At 42.5% G+C, this 21,831-nt stretch overlaps 1 protein-coding gene across 4 annotated transcripts in view; it reads right to left on the minus strand.

Annotated features, from left to right (window-relative positions):
* The window catches only part of LOC123485691 (zinc finger protein 260-like), a 179,594-nt gene that overhangs the window by 68,580 nt on the left and 89,183 nt on the right, over positions 1-21,831 (minus strand). Inside the window, exons 1-3 of one of the 4 annotated variants that reach the window (XM_045216795.1) lie at positions 4,631-5,253; positions 4,082-4,179; positions 3,774-3,951 (exon numbers count right to left, since the gene is read on the minus strand). The exons of 2 other annotated variants lie outside the window; for them this stretch is intronic. In XM_045216795.1, coding sequence (XP_045072730.1) covers positions 3,774-3,951; positions 4,082-4,179; positions 4,631-4,880 — 526 coding nt within the window. In that variant the 5' untranslated portion in view covers positions 4,881-5,253. Of the gene's footprint in view, positions 1-3,773; positions 3,952-4,081; positions 4,180-4,630; positions 5,254-13,033; positions 14,635-21,313; positions 21,495-21,629; positions 21,713-21,831 lie in introns of those variants that run through there. One more of the 4 variants, XM_045216793.1, reaches the window with a different exon arrangement.

A 21,831-nucleotide genomic window follows, 5' to 3' on the forward strand; every position in this document is an offset into this window, starting at 1 on the left:
CTTGGTTTCATCAGACCAGAGAATCTTGTTTCTCATGGTCTGAGAATCCTTTAGGGGCCTTTTGGCAAACTCCAAGCGGGCTGTCATGTGCTTTTTACTGAAGAGTGGATTCCGTTGAGCCACTCTACCATAAAGGCCTGATTGGTGGAGTGCTACAGAGATGGTTGTCCTTCTGGAACGTTCTCACATCTCCACAGAGGAACTCTGGAGCTCTGTCAGAGTGACCATCGGGTTCTTGTTCACCTCCCTGACCAAGGCCCTTCTCCCCCGAATGTGCAGTTTGGCCAGGCGGCCAGCTCTAGGAAGAGTCTTGGTGGTTCCAAAGGTCTTCCTTTTAAGAAGGATGTTGGCCACTGTGTTCTTGGGGACCTTCACTGCTGCAAAATATTTTGGTACACTTCCCCAGATCTGTGCCGTGACACAATCCTGTCTCAGAGCTCTAAGGACCATTCCTTTGATCTCATGGCTTGGTATTTGCTCTGACATGCACTGTCAACTGTGGGACCTTATATAGACAGGTGTGTGCCTTTCCTAATCATGTCCAATCAATTGAATTTACCACAGGTAAGTTGTAGAAACATCTCAAGGATGATCAATGGAAACATGATGCATCTCAGCTCAATTTCGAGTCTCATCGCAAAGCGTCTGAATACTTATTTAAATTAGGTCTGTTTTTTATTTTTAATACATTTGTAAAAAATTATAAAAACTTGTTTTGTTTTTGTCATTAAGGAGTATTGTGTGTAGATTGATGAGTGAAAACATTTTTTTAATCAATTTTTTAATCAGGCTGTAACGTAACAAAATATGGAAAAGGTCAAGGGGTCTGAATACTTTCCGAAGGCACTTTATATAGCCATATTATAAAGTACGACTAGTTTCATAGTATGGAATCACTTCAGAGTTTCTGGATTTTGGATTATGAATGTTGGGCCAGTAACCGAAATGTCGCTGGTTCAAATCCCCACGCCCGCAAGGTGGAAAGGCCGTTCTGTACTTGAGCAAAGCAGTTATTCCCCAACAACAACTGCTCCCCGGGCGCTGATGACGTGGAACGTCGATTAAGGCAGCCCCCGCACCTCTCTGATTCAGAGGCGTTGGGTTTAATGAGGAAGACACATTTAGGGTGAATGCATTCAGCTGTGACTGACTAGATATCCCCTTTCCTTTCCATTTTCATCCCAGTCCTCCTTTAAGACTCCATCATGTTTCATCATTAGATGCTACAGTCCTCATTTAAGACTCCATAATGTTTCATCATTAGACGCTACAGTCCTCCTTTAAGACTCCATAATGTTTCATCATTAGACGCTACAGTCCTCATTTAAGACTCAAAATTGAACTATCTTGAGTTTTGTTCGCCTGTAGACCACAATATTTATCAAGAGCGTTTTCATCTATATTTTTCGTAGATGTCTGTTTACCACCACAAACCGATGCTGGCACTAAGACGGCACTCAACAACCTGTATAGGGCCAAAAGGAAACAGGAAAACACTCATCCAGAGGCAGCGCTCCTAGTGGCCGGGGACTTTAATGCAGGGAAACTTACATCCGTTTTATGTCATTTCTACAAGCATGTCACATGCGCAACCAGAGGGAAAAAAACTATAGAACACCTTTGCCCCACACACAGAGACGCGTACAAAGCTCTCCCTTGCCCTCCATTTTGCAAATCTGACCATAATTATATCCTCCTGATTCCGGCTTACAAGCAAAAACTAAAGCAGGAAGTATCAGTGACTCGCTCAATAAGGAAGTGGTCAGATGACGCAGATGCTAAGCTACAGGACTGTTTTGCTAGCACAGACTGGAATATGTTCGGGGATTATTCCGATAGCATTGTGGAGTACACCACATCAGTCACTGGCTTTATCAATCAATAAGTGCATCGTTGACGTAATCCCCACAGAGACCGTACGTACCCCAAACAGAAGCCATGGATTACAGGCAACATCCGCACTGAGCTAAACGGTAGAGCTGCTGATTTCAAGGATCAAGGAACAGGCAAAGTGTCAATACAGGACTAAGATTGAATCATACTACACCGGCTCCGATGCTCGTCGGATGAGGCAGGGCTTGTATCTCTATTACACACTACAAAGGGAAGCACAGCCGCGAGCTGCCCAGTGACACAAGCCTACCAGATGAGCTGAATGACTTATAAGCTCGCTTCGATGCAAGCAACACTGAAGCATGCATGAGAGCATCAGCTGTTCCGGACAATTGTTTGATCACGCTCTCCGCAGCCGATGTGAGTAAGACATTTAAACAGGTCAATATTCACAAGACCGCAGGGCCAGAAAATTACCAGGACGTGTACTCCGAGCATGCGCTGACCAACTGGCAAGTGTCTTCACTGATATCTTCAACCTGTCCCTGACCAAGTCTGTAATACCAACATGTTGTTTCAAGCAGACCACCATAGTCCCTGTGCCCAAGAACGCCAAGGTAACCTGCCTAAATGACTACCGACCCGTACCTCTCACGTCTGTAGCCATAAAGTGCTTTGAAAGACTGGTCATGGCTCACATCAACCCCATTATCCCAGAAACCCTAGACCCACTCCAATTTTCATACCGCCCCAACAGATCCACAGATGGTGCAATCTCTATTGCACTCCACACTGTCCTTTCCCACGTGGACAAGAGGAACACCTACGTGAGAATGCTATTCATTGACTACAGCTTACCGTTCAACACCATAGTGCCCTCAAAGCTCATCACTAAGCTAAGGAACCTGGGACTAACACCTCCCTCTGCAACTGGATCCTGGACTTCCTGACGGGCCGCCCCCAGGTGTTAAGGGTAAATAACAACACATCTGCCACGCTGATCCTCAACACAGGGGCCCCACAGGGGTGCGTGCTCATTCCCCTCCTGTACTCCCTATTCATCCATGACTGCATGGCCAAGCACGACTTCAACATCATCATTAAGTTTACTTACAACACAACAGTTGTAGGCCTGATCACTGACAACAATGAGACAGCCTATAGTGCGTACGGCCCAGTACATCACTGGGGCCAAGCTTCCTGCCATCCAGGACCTCTATACCAGGCGGTGTCAGAGGAAGGCCCAAAAAATGGCAAAGACTCCAGCCACCCTAGTCATACACTGTTCTCTCTGCTACCGCACGGCAAGCGGTTCAGGAGCGCCAAGTCTGGGTAAAAAAGTATTCTCAACAGCTTCTACCCCCAAGCCATAAGACTCTTGAACAGTTAATCAAATTGCTACCTGGACTATTTGCATTGCTCCCACCCCACCCCCATTTTTATGCTGATGCTACTCTGTTTATTATCCATGCATAGTCACTTTACCTCTACCTACATGTACATATTACCTCAATTACCTCGACTAACCGGTGCCCCCGCACATTGACTCTGTACAGGAACCCCCTGTATATTGCCTCGCTACTGTTTTTTATTGTTGCTCTTTAATTCTTTGCTATATTTCATGTCCATAATGTTTTTAGGAAAGGTTTTTGTAAAACATGCACCATACATCAGATCATACTAAATCTAACTTTCATCAAGGTTTTATATAGTCTATTGGTTTCTCTCTTTTCATTGGCAGAATCCTTTTTCAGTGTTATGATATTCATAACATCCATATCCACCAGTCTATCTTACTGTCAACTAACAGAACTGTCTACTGTGGTGGAAATATACCAGTTTATTTTCATGTCAACTAATAGAACTCTGCTGGTTGTCCTGGTAACAGATACCAGTGGGCAGATCTATTTTATTTGTTCAAACTAAACTACAGCACTTACTTTGATGAGTAAAATCTGCTCCTTTCTTCTCTTCTCCTCCTCTCACAGTTCCACTCAGCCCTGTTGTTTTCCTGCAGTCCACCAGCCGCACAGACAACCTCTTCAGACCCAGCAGTAAGGTGCTACTGGGAGAGGTACGACACAGGGACTCTGGGAGGGCGGAAGGGCTAGTGTTGTCCTGGTAACAATATAGAGGGGACACAGACACATATCATTATGGATGCTGATGTCACTGTTGTCATAAACTGCTTTACAGAAACCCAGACCCCGATAGAGCAAGCTGTATGCTAGACCAGACCAAGCTGTACCATCTGGTGTTCTGATCTGGAGAGACTCTTCTCTGCCTCGTCAGCATCAGGATGTTGTTGAGGCTCCCCAGAGGATCCATGAGAGTCGTGTGTCTCCTCTGTGTAAACAAGAACATCAAACAGATGATAAACTTATGACCATCTATTACAATCATAGTCTTACAAGAGGCATTAATATATCTAAACAGGGCCTTAAATTGCCACTTTCATTGTGCTTTTATAAAATATTGTTTGATGCAGATGTAAAAGGGTCTTTCCACGAAATGGGTGCCCTTTGATATTTTAAATAGAAATTATGCACAAATATTGAATTTTAAAAGCCTGTTATATTAGATGAAGTGCACATTAATGTAGACCACATGGAGAATTCAATAAATCTAATTTAAAAGTCCAAAAAATATATGTACCAATGGCGGATTGCCCCTTAAACAATTCCTACAGTACTGAACAACATATTGAAGTATATAACTTCAGTAGAATGTCCCTTTAAAACACACATTAGTTCAAGAACTGCATAGTTTGTGCCCCTGTTTTTAAGACAGTACTCACTGGTGTTAATCTGATATTCTGTCTCCTCCTCCTCCTTTTTCACTCCCAAAACGTCTTCCTGCTCCTCTTTTATTGAGATAGCCTCCTCTTCCTCCTTTACTCCAAAAGGTTCTTCCTCTTCTTTCAATGTTATGGCATCTTCCTCCTTTTTGATTCTGAAAGGTTTTACCTCCTCCTCTTCCACCCTGACAACCACTTTTCCATCTTCCTCTTTCACTGTAATATCAACCTCCTCTTCCTCCTTTTTCATTCTGAAAAACGTATTCCTCTCCTTTCACCAGAGCTTCTTTCTCCGTCTAGTTTAGTGAGCTCAAGCTCCGGGCGATTAACCTAGTGCAGTATAAATTTAACACATTTGCTAATTTAACAAGCAAATTACGTTTAAATGAACTAGTAGACACGTAAACATAATTATGTGCTAAACACTAAGATTACATATACAAGATTGGTCTAAAGAGCTTCAATGTTTCGGTTTTATGTTCGCTAGCAAGCTACCGAGGTTGTTCAAAACACTAAAATGAATATACACAAGATTGGTCTTAAGAGCTTCAATGTTTCGGTTTTATGTTTGCTAGCATCTAACGACGGTTAAATCAGTAGCCTTTTGTCGCTGTTGAAGAAGCCCCCCGTCCCGTCCACTAGATTATACGTCACACAAGAAGCATCACCTGAAAGTCTCACATCGCCATCTGCTGACTGGAGTGGGTAACGCAGATGGGAAAATAAATCTAGCAATGTCATGAAAAGTAATTTAAAAACAACCAGATGTTATGTTTTCTCTTACTTCTTACAGCCAATACTTTCCTCCAGGGCAGTTACTTCTTACAGCCAATACTTTCCTCCAGGGCTGACCTGCCCATTAGGCAGGATTGGGTGACAGATTGACGAGGGTGTCTTATTCCAAGCTGTGTAGCTGTTAGCGATGATGCTAATGACAACCATCTTTTGGTTGATGGAAAAGCTTTCCCAAAAACCGTGTCAATTAAATGTTAACTACAAAGTAGTCTATGCCTACCTGGCAGAACGATATCATGATTATTTGCATCAATCCAGTTGTGATTTGTTCAATAAACTCTGCAATCACGTGTGCAACAGAGACACCACTAACCAAGCAAGGCTCTTGCTGGTGCCTCTTGAATTAAAGGGTATCTACACCCAAAAATGAAAATGTCAAAAGTGGTCTCCTGATGTGGTTTAAGTATTGTTGTGGACTCAGTTTTTTCTTTCTTCTATTAACAGTGTGATTTTGAGAACGAAAAACAGAAAAACAGGGACAAATCAGAAACCTGGAAAAACTACACGGACAAAACGTTCAAACAAACAAACAATGTAATTAGGTAAAACATTTAACAGATTTGATAGGGCCCTAAATATTCTATCCATTTTCTCTCATTACTGGATTATCTAGGGATAGTGTAGAGTAACAGCTGTATCCCTGCAGTGACCTTTAACCTCCCTGCCCCTCAATACTTCTTCCACTGGATCAAAGCTTCAGCCAGGTAGGATACATGATAGTGGCAACACATGGAGCTGGGTTGGATATAGTCATGGTAGGATACATGATCGTGGCAACACATGGAGCTGGGTTGGATATAGTCATGGTAGGATACATGATAGTGGCAACACATGGAGCTGGGTTGGATATAGTCATGGTAGGATACATGATAGTGGCAACACATGGAGTTGGGTTGGATATAGTCATGGTAGGATACATGATAGTGGCAACACATGGAGTTGGGTTGGATATACACCTCCAGGCTCTGTCGTAGCTGGCCGTGACCGGGAGACCCATGGGGCGGCGCACAATTGGCCCAGCGTCGTCCAGGATAGGGGAGGGAATGGCCGGCAGGGATGTAGCTCAGTTGGTTGAGCATGGCGTTTGCAACGCCAGGGTTGTGGGTTCAATTCCCACGGGGGGCCAGTAAAAAAAAATATATATATATAAAAAAAAGAATGATGTATGCACTCACTAACTGTAAGTCGCTCTGGATAAGAGCGTCTGCTAAATTACTAAAATGTAAATGTAAATATACAGTTGAAGTCGGAAGTTTACATACACCTTAGCCAAATACATTTAAACTCAGTTTTTCACAATTCCTGACATTTAATCCTAGTAAAAATTCCCTGTCTTAGGTCAGTTAGGATCACCACTTTATTTTAAGAATGTGAAATGTCAGAATAATAGCAGAGAGAATGATTTATTTCAGCTTTTATTTATTTCATCACATTCCCAGTGGGTCAGAAGTTTACATACACTCAATTAGTATTTGGTAGCATTGCCTTTAAATTGTTTAACTTGGGTCAAACGTTTCGGGTAGCCTTCCACAAGCTTCCCAAAATAAGTTGGGTTAATTTTGGCCCATTCCTCCTGACAGAGCTGGTGTAACTGAGTCAGGTTTGTAGGCCTCCTTGCTCGCACACGCTTTTTCAGTTCTGCCCACACATTTTCTATAGGTTTGAGGTCAGGGCTTTGTGATGGCCACTCCAATACCTTGACTTTGTTGTCCTTAAGCCATTTTGCCACAACTTTGGAAGTATGCTTGGGGTCATTGTCCATTTGGAAGACCATTTGCGACCAAGATTTAACTTCCTGACTGATGTCTTGAGATGTTGCTTCAATATATACACATCATTTTCTTTCCTCATGATGCCATCTATTTTGTGAAGTGCACCAGTCCCTCCTGCAGCAAAGCACCCCCACAGCATGATGCTGCCACCCCCGTACTTCACGGTTGTGATGGTGTTCTTCGGCTGGCAAGCTTCCCCCTTTTTCCTCCAAACATAACGATGGTAATTATGGCCAAACAGTTCTATTTTTGTTTCATCAGACCAGAGGACATTTCTCCAAAAAGTACGATCTTTGTCCCCATGTGCAGTTGCAAATCGTAGTCTGGCTTTTTTATGGCGGTTTTGGAGCAGTTGCTTCTTCCTTGCTGAGCGGCCTTTCAGGTTATGTGAATATAGAACTAGTTTTACTGTGGATTTAGATACTTTTGTACCTGTTTTCTCAAGCATCTTCACAAGGTCCTTTGCTGTTGTTCTGAGATTGATTTGCACTTTTCGCACCAAAGTACGTTCATCTCTAGGAGACAGAACGCATCTCCTTCCTGAGCGGTATGACGGCTGCGTGGTCCCATGGTGTTTATACTTGCATACTATTGTTTATACAGATGAACGTGGTACCTTCAGGCGTTTGGAAATTGCTCTCAAGGATGAACCAGACTTGTGGAGGTCTACAATTTTATTTCTGAGGGCTGATTTCTTTTGATTTTCCCATGACGTCAAGCAAAGAGGCACTGAGTTTGAAGGTAGGCCTTGAAATATATCCACAGGTACACCTCCAATTGACTCAAATTATGTCAATTAGCCTATCAGAAGCTTCTAAAGCCATTACGTCATTTTCTGGAATTTTTCCATGTTCTTTAACGGCACAGTCAACTTAGTGTATGTAAACTTCTGACCCACTGGAATTGTGATACAGTGAATTATAAGTGAAATAATCTGTCTGTAAACAATTGTTGGAAAAATTACTTGTGTCATGCACAAAGTAGATGTCCTAACCGACTTGCCAAAACTATAGTTTGTTAACAAGAAATGTATGGAGTGGTTGAAAAACGAGTTTTAATGACTCCAACCTAAGTGTATGTTAACTTCCGACTTCAACTGTATAGTCATGGTTGGATACATGATCGTGGTAACACATGGAGTAGGGTTGGATATAGTCATGGTAAGCTATAGTATTTCATACAATATTCTATTTTGACTGAAATTGTGTTAATGACATCCTCTCTGGATGCTCTCACCATATTTAGTGTGTGATTAACGAACAGTTCAAACAGTTTGGTACGTTTTGTAGTGACCTTGTTGAACTTAAAGAAATGTGTTTGAAGGCCTGAGTTTGAACTGTTCGAACAGTTGGTAGGTTTTGTAGTGAACTTGTGGAACTGCTGTGTCGTGAGCTTGTGACTCCTTGTAGAATGAACAGGAACAAGTCCTTTCAGGGAAGGTCTGCCTGAGTATAAGTAAGTCTTGGGCTTGTCCTGTGAACACTACGAGAGAGAAGAAACCTCCAGAGAGAGAAACCACAGACAACTCGTGGGGGTTATAAGCAGACAAGGGCCATGCTCATTATACATTTTTTCTAAGAAAGGAATTAAAAACACTTTCCCAAAAAAAGAAAACATATATTGTGTAGTAATGTGTAGTATTGTGTAATAATAACATGTATGATCTATATAAAGATCTTTAGTAATAAAACATTACTGACATGGTTTAACATTTCCGCTCGGCTGCCCGGAGCCCTGTTCTCTGAGCTCGCAATGAGTCGTCAAGCCACGGAGCAGGAGGGGAGGGCCGAGCCGGCCGGGAGGATAGGGGACATAGAGAGTCAAAAGATGCAGAAAGGGAGGATAGGAGGGTTGAGGAGGCAGAATCAGGAGATTGGAGGGAGAAGGATTGAGCAGAGGGAAGAGATGATAGGATGGAAGAGGAGAGAGTAGCGGGAGAGAGAGAGCGAAGGTTACGACGGCACATTACCATCTGAGTAGGGGCAGAGTGAGTAGTGTTGGAGGAGAGCGAGAGAGAAAAGGATACAAAGTAGTGGTCGGAGACTTGGAGGGGAGTTGCAGTGAGATTAGTAGAAGAACAGCATCTAGTAAAGATGAGGTCAAGCGTATTGCCTGCCTTGTGAGTAGGGGGGGGCGGTGAGAGGGTGAGGTCAAAAGAGGAGAGGAGTGGAAAGAAGGAGACAGAGAGAAATGAGTCAAAGGTAGACGTAGGGAGGTTAAAGTCACCCAGAACTGTGAGGGGTGAGCCATCCTCAGGAAAGGAACTTATCAAGGCAAGTCTTTAAGGTTTCATTAAGGTTTCGAGGCTGACGTTTGGCAACTCGAACCTTCAGCTCCCTCCACAGATTTTATATGGGATTAAGGTCTGGAGACTGGCTAGGCCACTCCAGGACCTTAATGTGCTTCTTCTTGAGCCACTCCTTTGTTGCCTTGGCCGTGGAGTGGAACAAAATCCCTCCTGAGATGTGTGCAAACCTGGTGGCCAACTACAAGAAACGTCTGACCTCTGTGATTGCCAACAAGGGTTTTGCCACCAAGTACTAAGTCATGTTTTGCAGAGGGGTCAAATACTTATTTCCCTCATTAAAATGCAAATCAATTTATAAAAAATTTTACATGCGTTTTTCTGGATTTTTTTGTTATTCTGTCTCTCACTGTTCAAATAAACCTACCATTAAAATTATAGACTGATCATTTCTTTGTCAGTGGGCAAACGTACAAAATCAGCAGGGGATCAAATACTATTTTCCCTCACTGTATAAGCATGACTATGCATTTGTGTCTGTATAAAAGGAGAGTCTGATGTTCTGCTGATCATCTCGGCTTTCATTGCGTCGTGTAATAAAAGTATATTTTCATTCTACAAAAACTCTGGAAGAACTTTTGATTTTTAACAAGTATAGTGATAATTATCCACGACAGAATTCCTCAGGGCAGCTGTCTTACAACACTTAACAAAGAGCTGCAGTTAGTTTTCGGAATGTGTGGCAAGGAATAAGTTAGTCCTGAATATTTCCTAAACTAAAAGCATTGTATTTGGGTCAAATCATTCACTAAACCCTCAACCTCAACTACATCTTGTAATGAACAATGTGGAAATTGAGCAAGTTGAGGTGACTAAACTGCTTGGAGTAACCCTGGATTGTAGACTGTCATGGTCAAGCATATTGATATGGATTGTAGACTGTCATGGTCAAAGCATATTGATACAACAGTAGCTAAGATGGGGAGAAGTATGTCCATAATTAAGCGCTGCTCTGCCTTCTTAACAACACTATCAACAAGGCAGGTCCTACAGGCCCAAGTTTTGTCACACCTAGACTACTGTTGCGTAGTGTGGTCAGGTACCACAAAGAGGGACTTGGGGAAATTGCAGTTGGCTCAGAACAGGGCAGCACGGCTGGCCCTTAAAAGTACATGGAGCGCTAACATTAATGACATGCATATCAGTCTCTCCTGGCTCCTGCTTATTTTGTAAGAGGTGTCGTCGATAAGCTGAATGTTCCGAGCTGTCTGTTTGGAATACTGGCACACAGCTCGGACACCCATGCATACCCCACAAGACATGCCACGAGAGGTCTCTTCACAGTCCCCAAGTCCAGAACAGACTATGGGAGGCGCACAGTACTACATAGAGCCATGACTACATGGAACTCTATTCCACATCATGTAACTGATGCAAGCAGTAGAATCAGATTTAAAAAACAGGTAAAAACACACCTCATGGAACACCGGGGACTGTGAAGCAACACAAACACAGACAAATGCACACAAACACATGATAACATACGCAGTGTACACATGGATTTTGTGTTGTAGATATGTGGTAGTACAGTAGATGCCTGAGGGCATACACTTAATATGTTGTGAAATCTGTTATGAATGTATTGTTTTTAAAATGGATAACTGCCTTAATTTTGCTGGACCCCAGGAAGAGTAGCTGCTGCCTTGGCAGGAACTAATGGGGATCCACAATAAATACAAATGTTGGACTGGACAGCTAGCTAACTGGCTACCGATCAACCTATTTTGTGTATTGAACATTCATATTGGACTCAGCCTTACCTATAGAGTAGCACCACCACCCATCAGCCAGTTCTCTTCTTGACGTCAACGCCTCAGTGTATTGTTGCTACAGGAGTTTTTGTTTAATAATCCTATTTATTTCAAGCCACACTAAGACGTCACCATACTATTCCTTATAAATCTTCAGTGGGCCACCAACTTACAGTGCTATGAAAAAGTATTTGCCCCCTTTCTAATTTTCTCTACTTTTGCATATTTGTGATACTGAATGTTATCAGATCTTCAACCAAGAGAATGTCAGACCATCCTTCTGTGAGCTGAAGCTGAAGCGCAGCTGGGTCATGCAGCAAGACAATGATCCAAAACACAAAATCAAGTCTACATGAAAATAGCTAAAAAGCAACAAATTGGACGTTTTGGAATGGCCTAGTCAAAGTCCAGACCTAATCCCAATTGAGATGTTGTGGCAGGACTTGAAACGAGCAGTTCAAGCTTGAAAACCCACACGTCACTGAGTTAAAGCAGTTCTGCATGGAAGAGTGGGCCAAAATTCCTCCACAGCGACGTGAGAGACAGTTCAACAACTACAGGAAGCATTTGGTTGGAGTCATTGCAGCTAAAGGTGGCACAACCAGTTATTGTGTGTAAGGGGGCAATTACTTTTTCACACAGGGGAATTGGGTGTTGCATAACTTTGTTTATGAAATAAATATGTAATTGTTGTGTTATTTGTCCACTTATGTTCCCTTTATCTAATATTAGGTTTTGGTTGAAGATCTAATAACATTCAGTATCACAAATATGCAAAAGTAGAGAAAATTAGAAAGGGGGCAAATACTTTTTCATAGCACTGTAAATGTAAACAATGGAGCAAATGCATCACATGTAAATATCATTTGATTATCAGAGGGGTATACTACGAAGCCAGATAGAACTACTGAGACATTCCAAATCAGGCTTCATCCATATCATGAAGGTGGATGTTGATCCAACCATTTCAAAACTAATGACGTGGCTGATGGAAACAGGATATGCGGGTACAATTGTATAAATGCCGACAGACAATTTGTTCGGTCGTTTTACATGGTGGGGTCTTTGTGTGCCTGTAAAAATGTATAGATGAGAAATGGCGGTGGAAACTCCTTTACACGCAAATATTGATATAATAACCATCATATCGAAGTTAACTTGGAGTCATGCGATGATATGTTGTGTGGTCCTCCCACTACGACTTGGGAACCCATGCAGTTTATTAGGCTACAGATGAAATAAGTTATGAACTTCACAGGGTGGTGAAAGTGCAAGTGATTAGCTTGATGCTCCGTTCCAATACATTTTGAGGGTCTTATTCTGGTGACATGATGATCGATGCTTGGTTGCCATTTGACATATAAAATAATATCGCTCTTATCCATAATAATCTCATCATGTAGGTAGCCTACCCGCACTGTATCTGTGAGCTGTTGGCTACAGTGCACGTGCCAAGAGCACGTTTGCTATGTAACGCAACAGTTTTTTCAAACCATCAGCAGAGTTGAAAATGCAGCAAAATTATTTTTTGTGCACTATGTCATCACGCAAAGCCTTTGATCCGCAATAAGTCTGTTAGATGGAAAAACTTCTGGTGGGAAAATGTGTATATTGTTTTATGCAGATTTTAGAATATTCACATGAAAATCTACCAGTGCCAGGCTCGTAAATGCCCACAGGAAAGTCGAACGAGGAACTCTTCATTGAGACAATGATGAAACAGCAATCTGTGGACGAGTTGTGGTGGATATTATAAAATAAGGATCTGCTGGAGTCTAAGTCGAACCAAGATTCTTTATTTCTGAGCTCAGAGAGAATAACAGAGTTACACAGTGCAGTGTAGACAGTATGAATTCCAAAGCATTGGGTGATGAGCACATATCTTTAAAGTTTCCTGTTCCTGGACAGGACTTTATTTGTACAAGGATGCAGGTGCAAGCTGGTTTGCTACACAGGATGATACTCCCAAGAACAGGAGATCATAATAGGGCAGTTTCACAAGGTTAGTCACATACTCAGTTATGTGGACACCATACAATTAAAATGTTCCATTACAGAGTCAGATAACATATATTTAATTAAATAATCAGTGGGCCAACAATGCAAATGTAAACATTGCATCACATGTAAGTCAAATGCATCACATCAAATATAATTTGATTATTAAGTTTAAAAAAGGACCATTTAAACACATGGAATCTGATCGAGTCTATATTCAAACTGACTAACTATGTTCAATGAATGTTTTCTAATTAAAAAATATATATATGTTTAAGTATACTTTGTATAAACACATTTCATATGGTATAAACAAGTAAACACAATCTCAGTCAACAATATAAGACAATGGGAGCACTGTGTATGTCCTCTGATGAACTTTAAGTCAATGTGATGTGAAATATCAATTTATACACTAGGATAAGTAATTATTCTCTCCTGTGTGGATTCTCAGATGAGCTTTCATGTTTCCTAAGCGGTTAAAACTCTTTCCACACTGGGAGCAGTGGTAAGGCTTCTCCCCTTTGTGGATTCGCTCATGAGCTTTCAGGTGTCCTAAATGACTAAAACTATTTCCACACTGGGAGCAGTGGTAAGGCCTCTCCCCTGTGTGGATTCTCGCATGACTTTTCAGGTTGTCTAACCGGTTAAAACTCTTTCCACAGTTGGAGCAATGGAAAGGCTTCTCCCCTGTGTGTATTCGCTCATGAGCTTTCATGTTTCCTAAGTGGTTAAAACACTTTCCACACTGGGCGCAATGGTGTGGCTTCGCTCCTGTGTGTGCCCTCTCATGTCTTTTCAGGGTGTCTAACCGGTTAAGACTCTTTCCACAATGGGAGCAGTGGTAAGGCTTCGTCACTGTGTGTATTTGCTGATGAGATTTCAGGTTGTTTAATCGGTTAAAAGTCTTTCCACACTGGGAGCAATAGTATGGCTTCTCTCCTTTGTGTGTTCGCTCATGAGCTTCCAGCTTTCCTAACGCTATAAAACTCTTTCCACACTGGGCACAATGGTATGTCTTCGCTCCTGTGTGTGCCCTCTCATGTCTTTTCAGGGTGTCTAACCGGTTAAGACTCTTTCCACAATGGGAGCAGTGGTAAGGCTTCGCCACAGTGTGTATTTGCTGATGAGATTTCAGGTTGTTTAACCGGTTAAAAGTCTTTCCACACTGGGAGCAATGGTATGGCTTCTCTCCTTTGTGTGTTCGCTCATGAGCTTCCAGCTTTCCTAAAGCCTTAAAACTCTTTCCACACTGGGCACAATGGTGTGTCCTCTCATGTCTTTTCAGGCTTCCTAACTTGGCAAACCTACTTCCACACTGGGAGCAGAGGTGTCGTCTTGCTGGTTTGGACGTCTCTGGTTCCTCCGACTTTGGTTTTTCTCCTGTCAAAGACAGTGTTTATTTAAAGAGAGACCTGAATGAAACCTCCACTTAATAAAACCGCCTTGCTATGAAATGTAATCCAAATCAGATCCCTCAATAACCTGAGGCCGGTTTTCAAACATTTCATCAATTAAAACAATCATAGTGTGATTTCGAAACAAATGATGTTTTAGAGCTTCCTGGTAATTACTGATAATTTTTCATTCATTCTGTTTTATAAGTCAGAACACAAAAAACTAGACAGTTCTAGGACACTCAAGACAGACATCTCTGGATTCATATCGTGCAGGTGGTTGTAAATGTATAACCTTAATAGCTGTATGATACAGAATGAGACCTACACATTTCCTTCAACCTAAAGTAAGTAAAGAAGTAATTTTGAGTGGAAGTTATTTTTTTGCATTGGAGACAGGCACAAAGCACATCAGTAACATCTCCCCATTGTCGAAAGAGTTCGACACTGCTGTTTAAATGGCAATTTTTCTGATTTAGAAATTCACAAATTTTTAACATTTTGACAATCACTAATTTCATGATATTTTGGGTAAAGTCAAAAAGAATGTGAAATATTTTGTTCCTAAAAATATGTAAAGTGTTGGTCCCATGCAGGAATATCCACTGGAAAATTGAATGTTAATTTCTCTACCATAAGCCAACTCCAACGTCTTTTTAGAGAATTTGGCAGTACATCCAACCGGCCTCACAACCGCAGACCACGTATAACAACGCCAACCCAGGACCTCCACATTGGCCTGGCTCCCAAGTGGGTTGCCCAACCCCCCTCTTCCTGGAGATGTACCGTCCTGTGGGTTATCAGTCCAGCTCTAATTTAACACACCTGATTCTACTTATTAGCTGCTCAACAAGACCTTAACAAGCTGAATCAGATATGCTAAATTAGAGTTGGACTGAAAACCTACAGGAAGAGGGTTGGGCAGAACTGGCTTATATGAACTGTAAATCGTTGAAATGGTTGCATGTTGCGTTTATATTTTTGTTTAATAAATATACACAACCAGTCAAAAGTTTTAGAACCGACTCATTCAAGGGTTTTTCTTTATTTTTACTATTTTCTACATTGTAGAATGATAGTGAATATATCAAAACTATGAAATAACACATCACAATCATGTTAGTAACCAGAAAAGTGTTAAACAAATCAAAATATATTTTATATTTGAGATTCTTCAAAGAGCCACCCTTTGCCTTGATGACAGCTTTGCACACACTTGGCATTCTCTCAACCAGGTTCATGACCAGGTTCAAATGCATTTCAATTAACAGGTGTGCCTTCTTAAAAGTTAATTTGTGCAATTGATTTCCTTCTTAATGCGTTTGAGCCAATCAGTTGTGTTGTGACAAGGTAAGTGGGGGTATACAGAAGACAGCCCTATTTTGTAAAAGACCAAGTCCATATTACGGCAAGAACAGCTCAAATAAGCAAAGAGAAACAACAGTCCATCATTACTTTAAGACATGAAGGTCAGTCAACACGGAACATTTCAAGAACTTTGAAAGTTTCTTCAAGTGCAGTCACAAAGACCATCAAGCGCTATGATGAAACTGGCTCTCATGAGGACGGCCACAGGAATGGAAGACCCAGAGTTACTTCTGCTGCAGAGGATAAGTTCATTAGAGTTACCAGCCTCAGAAATTGCAGCCCAAATAAATGCTTCACAGAGTTCAAGTAACAGACACATCTCAACATCAACTGTTCAGAGGAGACTGTGTGAATCAGGCCGTCATGGTCGAATTGCTGCAAAGAAACCACTACTAAAGGACACCAATAAGAAGAGACTTGCTTGGGCCAAGAAACACGAGCAATGGACATTAGACCGGTGGAAATTTGTCCTTTGGTCTGGAGTAAAATTTGAGATTTTTGGTTCCAACCGCCGTGTCTTTGTGAGACGCGGTGTGGGTGAACGGATGATCTCCGCATGTGTATTTCCCACCATAAAGCATGGAGGACGTGTTATCGGGTGAGGGTGCTTTGCTGGTGACACTGTCTGTGATTTATTTAGAATTCAAGGCACACTTAACCAGCATTGCTACCATAGAAATCTGCAGCAATACACCATCCCATCTGGTTTGGGCTTAATGGGACTATCATTTGTTTTTCAACAGGACAATGACCCAACACACCTCCAGGCTGTGTAAGGGCTAATTTACCAAGAAGGAGAGGGATGGAGTGCTGCATCAGATGACCTGGCCTCCACAATCCCCCAACCTCAACCCAATTGAGATGGTTTGGGATGAGTTGGACCGCAGAGTGAAGGAAAAGCAGTCAACAAGTGCTCAGCATATGTGGGAACTCCTTCAAGACTGTTGGAAAAGCATTCCAGGTGACTACCGCATGAAGCTGGTTGAGAGAATGCCAAGAGTGTGCAAAGCTGTCATCAAGGCAAAGGGTGACTACTTTGAAGAAACGTATATAAAATATATTTTGACTTGTTTAACACTTTGTAGGATACTACATGATTCCATGTGTTATTTCATAGTTTTGATGTCTTCACTATTATTCTACAATGTAGAAAAAAGTAAAGAAAAATAAAGAAAAAAACTTGAATAGTAGGTGTGTGCATTCGGAAAGTATTCAGACCCCTTGTCTTTTTACACATTTTGTTACATTACAGCCTTATTCTAAAATTGATTCATTTTTAATTTTTAATTTCCCCCTCATCAATCTATACACAATACCCCATAACGTTAAAGCAAAAACAGGTTTGTATGAATTTTTGCACATTTATTCAAAAAGAAAACTTTAAATGTCACATTTACGTAAATATTGAGACCCTTTACTCAGTAAATTCTTTGAAGCACCTTTAACAGCTATTTTCAGGTCTCTCCAGAGATGATCGATCGGGTTCAAGTCCGGGCTCTGGCTGGTCCCGAAGCCACTCCTGCATTATCTTGGCTTTGTGCTTTTGGTCGTTGTCCTGTTGGAAGGTGAACCTTTGTCCCAGTGAGGTGCTGAGCACTCTGGAGCAGGTTTTCATCAAGGATCTCTCTGTACTTTTCTCTGTTAATCTTTCCCTCGATCCTGACTAGTCTCCAAGTCCCTGCCACTGAAATACATCCCCACAGCTTGATGCTGCCACCACCATGCTTCACCGTAGGGATGATGACAGGTTTCCTCCAGACGTGACGCTTGGCATTCAGGCAAAGAGTTCAATCTTGGTTTCATCAGATCAGAGAATCTTGTTTCTCATGGTCTGAGAATCCTTTAGGTGCCTTTTGGCAAACTCCAAGCGGGCTGTCATGTGCTTTTTTCTGAGGAGTGGATTCCGTCTGGCCACTCTACCATAAAGGCCTGATTGATGGAGTGCTACAGAGGTGGTTGTCCTTCTGGAAGGTTCTCACATCTCCACAGAGGAACTCTGGTGCTCTGTCAGAGTGACCATTGGGTTCTTGGTCACCTCCCTGACCAAGGCCCTTCTTCCCCGATTGCTCAATTTGGCCGGACGGCCAGCACTAGGAAGAGTCTTGGTGGTTCCAAACGTCTTCCTTACAACAAGGATGTTGGCCACTGTGTTCTTGGGGACCTTCACTGCTGCAGAAATGTTTTGGTACACTTCCCCAGATCTGTGCCGTGACACAATCCTATCTCGGAGCTGTAAGGATCATTCCTTCGACCTCATGGCTTGGTTCTTGCTCTGACATGCACTGTCAACTGTGGGACCTTATATAGACAGGTGTGTGCCTTTCCAAATCATCATGTCCAATCAATTGAATTTACCACAGGTAAGTTGTAGAAACATCAAGGATGATCAATGGAAACACTGCAAAGGGTCTGAATACTTATGTAAATAAGGTTTTATTTTTAATAGATTTGCATTTATTTATTTTTTTTAACTGTTTTCGCTTTGTCACTTAAGGGGTATTGTGTGTAGATTGATGAGGGAAACATTTATTTTTATCAATTTTAGAATCTGGCTGTAAAGTAACAAAATATGTAAAAGGTCAAGGGGTCTGAATACTTTCCGAAGGCACTGTATTTAGCCATATTATTATTATTACAGTCCTCCTTTAAGACTCAAAATTGAACTTTCTTGAGTTTTGTTTGCCTGTAGACCACACTATTTATCAAGAGTGTTTTCATCTATATTTTTCGTAGATGTCTGTTTACCACCACAAACCGATGCTGGCACTAAGACGGCACTCAACAACCTGTATAGGGCCATAAGGAGGCGGTGCTCCTAGTGGCCGGGGACTTTAATGCAGGGAAACTGTGCAACCAGAGGAAAAAAAAACTCTAGACCACCTTTACTCCACACACAGAGACGCGTACAAAGCACTCCCTCGCCCTCCATTTGGCAAATCTGACCATAACTCCATCCTCCTGATTCCTGCTTACAAGCAAAAACTAAAGCAGGAAGTACCAGTGACTCGCTCAATAAGGAAGTGGTCAGAGGACGCAGATGCTAAGCTACAGGACTGTTTTGCTAGCACAGACTGGAATATGTTCGGGGATTCTTCCGATAGCATTGAGGAGTACACCACATCAGTCACTGGCTTCATCAATAAGTGCATCGATTACGTCGTCCCAACAGAGACCATACGCACCCCAACCAGAAGCAATGGATTACAGGCAACATTCGCACTGAGCTAAAGGGTAGAGCTGCCGCTTTCAAGGAGCAGGACTCTAACCCCGGCTTCGATGCTCGTCGGATGTGGCAGGGCTTGCAAACTATTACGGATTACAAAAGGAAGCACAGCCGCGAGCTGCCCAGTGACACGAGCCTATCAGACGAGCTAAATGACTTATAAGCTCACTTCGAGGCAAGCAACACTGAAGCATGCATGAGAGCATCAGCTGTTCCGGACGATTGTGTGATCACGCTCCCCGTAGCCGATGTGAGTAAGACATTTAAACAGGTCAACATTCACAAGACCGCAGGGCCAGATGGATTACCAGGACATATACTCCGAGCATGCGCTGACCAACTGGCAAGTGTCTTCACTGACATCCACAGATGGTGCAATCTCTATTGCACTCCACACTGTCCTTTCCCACCTGGACAAAAGGAACACCTACGTGAGAATGCTATTCATTAACTACAGCTTACCGTTCAACACCATAGTGCCCTCAAAGCTCATCACTAAGCTAAGGACCCTGGGACTAAACACCTCCCTCTGCAACTGGATCCTGGACTTCCTGACGGGCCGCCCCCAGGTGGTAAAGGTAGGTAACAACACATCTGCCATGCTGATCCACAACACAAGGACCCCTTCAGGGGTGCGTGCTCAGTCTTCTCCTGTACTCCCTGTTCACCCATGACTGCATGGCCAAGCACGACTTCAACACCATCATTAAGTTTGCCGACAACACAACAGTGGTAGGCTTGATCACTGACAACAATGAGACAGCATATAGGGAGGAGGTCAGAGACCTGCCAGTGTGGTGCCAGGATAACAACCTCTCCCTCAATGTGACCAAGACAAAGGAGATGATTGTGGACTACAGAAAAAGGAGGACTGAGCACACCCCCATTCTCGTCGACGGGGCTGTAGTGGAGCAGGTTGAGAGCTTCAAATTCCTTGGTGTCCACATCACCAACAAACTATCATGGTACAAACACACCAAGACAGTCGTGAAGAGGGCACGACAATGCCTACTCCCCCTCAAGAGACTGAAAAGATTTGGCATGGGTCCCCAGATCCTCAAAAGGTTATCCAGCTGCACCATTGAGAGCATCCTGACTGGTTGCATCACCGCCTGGTACGGCAACTGCTCGGCCTCCGACTGCAAGGCACTACAGAGGGTAGTGCATTTTGACCCAGTACATCACTGAGGCCAAGCTTCCTGCCATCCAGGACCTCTATACCAGGCGGTGTCAGAGGAAGGCCCTAAAAATGGCAAAGACTCCAGCCACCCTAGTCATAGACTGATCTCTCTGCTACCGCACGGCATCGGTACCAGAGCGCCAAGTCTAGGTAAAAAAAGGTGTCTTAACAGCTTATACCGCCAAGCCATAAGACTCTTGAACAGTTAATCAAATTGCTACCCGGACTATTTGCATTGTTCCCACCCCACCCCCATTTTTACGCTGCTGCTACTCTCTGTTTATTATCCATGCATAGTCACTTTACCACTACCTACATGTACATATTACCTCAATTACCTCGACTAACCGGTGCCCCCGCACATTGACTCTGTACAGGAACCCCCTGTATATTGCCTCGCTGCTGTTATTTTATTGTTGCTCCTTAATTATTTGCTATATTTCTTTTTTTAAACTGCATTGTTGGTTAAGGGCTTGTAAGCATTTCACTGTAAGGTCTACACCTGTTTTATTCGGCGCATGTGACAAATAACATTTGATTTGTTCTAGAGTATTGTAAAGATAGTGGGTTGACTGGGACAGGCAATGTAACATCCATAATGTTTTTAGGAAAAGTATTTGTAAAACATGCACCATACATCAGATCATCTTGAAACTTTCTCTCTAAATCTAACTTTCATCAAGGTTTTATATAGTCTATTGGTTTCTCTCTTTTCATTGGCAGAATCCTTTTTCAGTGTAATGATATTCATAACATCCATATCCACCAGTCTATCTTAGTTAACAGATACCAGTGTATCTTCATGTCAACTAACAGAACTCTGCTGGTTGTCCTGGTAACAGATACCAGTGGGCAGATCTATTTTATTTGTTTAAACTAAACTACAGCACTTACTTTGATGAGTCAAATCTGCTCCTTTCTTCTCTTCTCCTCCTCCTCTCACAGTTCCACTCAGCCCCGTTGTTTTCCTGCAGTCCACCAGCCGCACAGACAACCTCTTCAGACCCAGCAGTAATGTGCTACTGGGAGAGGTACGACACGGGGACTCTGGGAGGGCGGAAGGGCTAGTGTTGTCCTGGTAACCATATAAAGGGGACACAGACACATATCATTATGGATGCTGATGTCACTGTTGTCATAAAGTGCTTTACAGAAACGCAGACCAGAGCGCAATAAAACAAGCTGTATGCTAGACCAGACCAAGATGTACCATCTGGTGTTCTGATCTGGAAAGATCAGCATCAGGATGTTGTTGAGACGCCCCAGAGGATTCACGATAGTCATGTCTCTCTCCTGTGTGAACGAGAACATCAAACAGATGGTAAACTTATGACCGTCTATTGCAATCATAGGGTCTTACAAGAGGCATTAATATATCTAAGCAGGGCCTAAAATGGCCACGTTCATCATGA

The sequence above is a fragment of the Coregonus clupeaformis genome, unplaced genomic scaffold, assembly GCF_020615455.1.
Source record: "Coregonus clupeaformis isolate EN_2021a unplaced genomic scaffold, ASM2061545v1 scaf0802, whole genome shotgun sequence".
Taxonomy (NCBI): Eukaryota; Metazoa; Chordata; class Actinopteri; order Salmoniformes; family Salmonidae; genus Coregonus; species Coregonus clupeaformis.